A 3,314-nucleotide genomic window follows, 5' to 3' on the forward strand; every position below is an offset into this window, starting at 1 on the left:
AAAACCTCCCACGTACTCATGAGGGGCTTGTGTTGGTAGGAGCGGGGCCCTGGTTTTACATATCATCAGAAGGCGTAGTGAGGGGAGCTGCAGAAAAGCCCCCCGCAGTGCAGACTTAGCTAGACAGAGCAGGCACTTCAGCTGGAGCCCTTCCTTGCAGCCATCAGACACGCTGCCCATATCAGGTACATTTCCATAGCTTTTAATGTAGCTTAACAATTGCGTTGGAGACAAAGGAGAAGGCACAGTATACAGGAAAAAAAATCCCAAAATGATACCCTTTTATTTGTAAAGCTCTGATGAAACAACTTTCCAAATGACATCCCACTTAAAAACCAATGGAAACCAACCTAACTATGCGTCAGTCACACTATACAGATTGCATCCTACATTTTCAAGATGCCTAAATATCTTATGGAGTATTTACATATGTATCAGTTAGGTAGTAAAGTTTCATTGCGATTTGTTTCTTTCCAGCACATACTTATTCAATTGAAAAAAAAAAAATGGGGATGCATTTGCTTTTTTGTACAATACTCCGAGCAAACGGCTAGGGCAATTTTCCTGAGAGAAGGCTTGTTCTTTGAAACTCTTGCTTTAACAACTGGAAATACAGAAAGTGGATGGGTTTTTGTTGCGCTAAAAAGCCTAAGGATGCCTAGTTAAGTTTTTCTTTTAAATTATTTACGTACCATTAAGTTAAAATGTTTACATTCATTCATTCGTATAAAAACCGTTGTTAAATCTTATGCAAATGATTTAACACTGATTGCTGCAACGCAAATTGCACTTCTTTAAAAAAATTATTGTATATATGGAAGAAAAATATCTGATTGCTACCCTGTTTACAAATTTCGACTGACTCTATACAGTTCAGCCAGAAAATACGAACTTTCATAAACCTCAGTCACAGTGTACTTTAAAAGTTATATCGCAGTCTTGCAAAGTGAGTAAATATTTTAAACAAAAAAAAAAACCAAACCAAAATCTCCTTAACAAGCTGGACCTTGTGAGACTTGTACCAAATGTTGTGATTTCTTCCAGGGGCATAGCTGGGCTCTGAAGAGCAGAGCAAGGCACGCTGAAGATGGAGGGTGCAGGAGGAGAGGACCAGCGGGGTGAAGACATCAAATGTTCGGTGCGAGACATCTGTGCCGACTCAAGCAGTACACACTTCTGATGCTCGTTAAAAAGTATCTCACTATGTCTAGTAATTAAAGCCTTCGGTACTGCCTCCCCAACACTGACAACTTCCACCAAATTCTCGGGGGACAAGGTGATGAGAGAGTGAAAACAACTACACAATCAGAAAGGCAGCACTGCTGGATAAGTTGAAGATGTATTTCTGGAATCTATCAATAGGTCTAGGTTTATCTCTTCTTTTTTTTTTCCTTTTTCTTCTTTTTTTCTTTTTTTTTTTTTGGAGAGTGTAAGGCTGCATTAGCTATCCCCAGTGGGCATTTGCTTTCCCTATATTTTTCTTGCATAGATGAGGAACTGGATGCTTCGGCAAAGCCTCTTTCAGAGGCTGAAAAACACCTCTGCCGCCAAGGCACGGAAACAATTTCAGAGGAATGGTCTTTGCCAGCACTCTCGCTGCCGCCACAACCGCTCCGCAGAAGAAACCATGCACGGACATCTGAGGGCTGCCGCGCAGCGCCGGGATCCAGCTTCCCTCACGCCAGGTCACGCCAGAGCCAGGGCACACCAGGGATCCTGTCTCACGGATGCCGTCACTTCAGCCGTGGAGGTCAGGCTGACTCCTGTGTACAGCCCGTCTTGACCTGAATACTTAAGGTTGCTGCTTTCAGGACTGGTGCTCTCTCCTGGGCCAGACATCACCGACGAGCTCGCCTGGAGAGGGGGGAGGAGCAAAGAGAGATTTCATTAGGCAGGTGAGCTTTGCGAGCACCGGGGTGTGGGTGGGAGCGCAGCGGGCTCGGGGCACAGCCGCTATCCCAGGATTTCTGTGGAAAGACAGGGTTTGCCCTCAGCTTGCCCCTGTGCCTCGAAATCCTAAAACTGAAAAAATGTCTCAGGGTCAGCCCACTCGTTCAGCCCCACCGATGGGAGTGATATCTGCATTTGGAAATCAGCACGTGGTTATCTTCACAGCAAGGTGGAAAAGAAAATGCGCGATGTGCAGAAAAACCTGGAAATCGGACCATGATGAAGGAGGTAACGTGTGTGTGCCCCGCTGCCCCCTACTGAAGGGACACACATGCCAACACCAAAAATGTGACCTGGGAGTGGTGGCGCCTATAGTTTTGCTTCCCCGGTGGGAGAAGCCCGATACATCCCAATTCTCCAGCAGTGGATGTGGAGCGCCTCCTGGAAATCAGCCTTCTTTGGCTCCCTCAGACCTTGAAATGCCAAAAATCATTCCTCACCCTTCAAAATGTTAGCCACAACCACTTCATCCCTCTAAGACTGGCCACTAAAGGAGATGCTCCTTTCATCTCAAGTGGAGAAACACTATGCCTTTGAACCAGGAGCCTTTTTGTTCTGCCACCTACACGCACAAGACAACGCACAGGGGAGCCCCGGTAGGCACGAAGATGAACCTCTGAGCTGCACTGGAACCAGTCCATTTATTTTAACAGAGAAATGGAGAGTTACAAAGACAAAGAAACGATCATTTTTTCCATGAGGCTGAGCAGATCCGCTAAAGAGGAAAAATTTGCAGTGCCAGACAGAGAAGGGGCAACATTTTCACCTGATAAAGGAAATGTTTAAGAGCTGACTTCATGCAAAATTAACTCTTGGATATGTCAACTTTAAAACCTTAATTTACTTGTTAATGGATAGTCTTTGGACAAGATTCCTTAAAAACAAAAACAAAAAAAAAAGGCTATCCTAAACTGTGACTGCAGAAGCTTCCTGCCTGCTGTTTAAGTGAAAAGTATACATATTTAATCATTTTACAAGAGTAGAGCTCTTGGCTCTCCTGGAGCCGTGCCAAGCCAGCAGTCCTGACATAGGAAAAGCAAGGCTTCATTTATTCAAAGGTAATTTCCAAACGGTGCTGTGCAGGGTTCTTGTTGCCGTGTTTAACTCAGGGAAGACCTCACCTTCTGAAAGAAATACTCATTGCCAGCGGTCACTTTTGTCTGAAATAACCCAGACTCCAATATTTTCTTTAGCTTTTTTTAAAATGGTTGATCGCTGCTATTCTTCCACCCAGTCATCACCCAGGATCCCGCCCCATCAGTCGCTACCCAGAAATGCAGAGATGGAAGGAACAACTGCTTGCCCCCAAAAAACAGCCAAAATAGCTCTAATCCTAAGAAATATGTTTTATCGCTCTCTTAAAT

The 3,314-nt window shown here is 44.6% G+C and overlaps 1 protein-coding gene across 1 annotated transcript in view; it reads right to left on the reverse strand.

The window, feature by feature from the left end:
• Positions 1–1,686: 1,686 nt before the first annotated feature.
• Positions 1,687–3,314, reverse strand: part of GATA6 (GATA binding protein 6) — a 21,411-nt gene continuing 19,783 nt past the window's right edge. The window contains 1 exon segment of the mRNA XM_009331493.1: positions 1,687–1,854. Within this exon segment, the coding sequence (XP_009329768.1) occupies positions 1,687–1,854 (168 nt within the window).

The sequence above is a fragment of the Pygoscelis adeliae genome, unplaced genomic scaffold, assembly GCF_000699105.1.
Source record: "Pygoscelis adeliae isolate BGI_AS28 unplaced genomic scaffold, ASM69910v1 Scaffold108, whole genome shotgun sequence".
Classification (NCBI taxonomy): Eukaryota; Metazoa; Chordata; class Aves; order Sphenisciformes; family Spheniscidae; genus Pygoscelis; species Pygoscelis adeliae.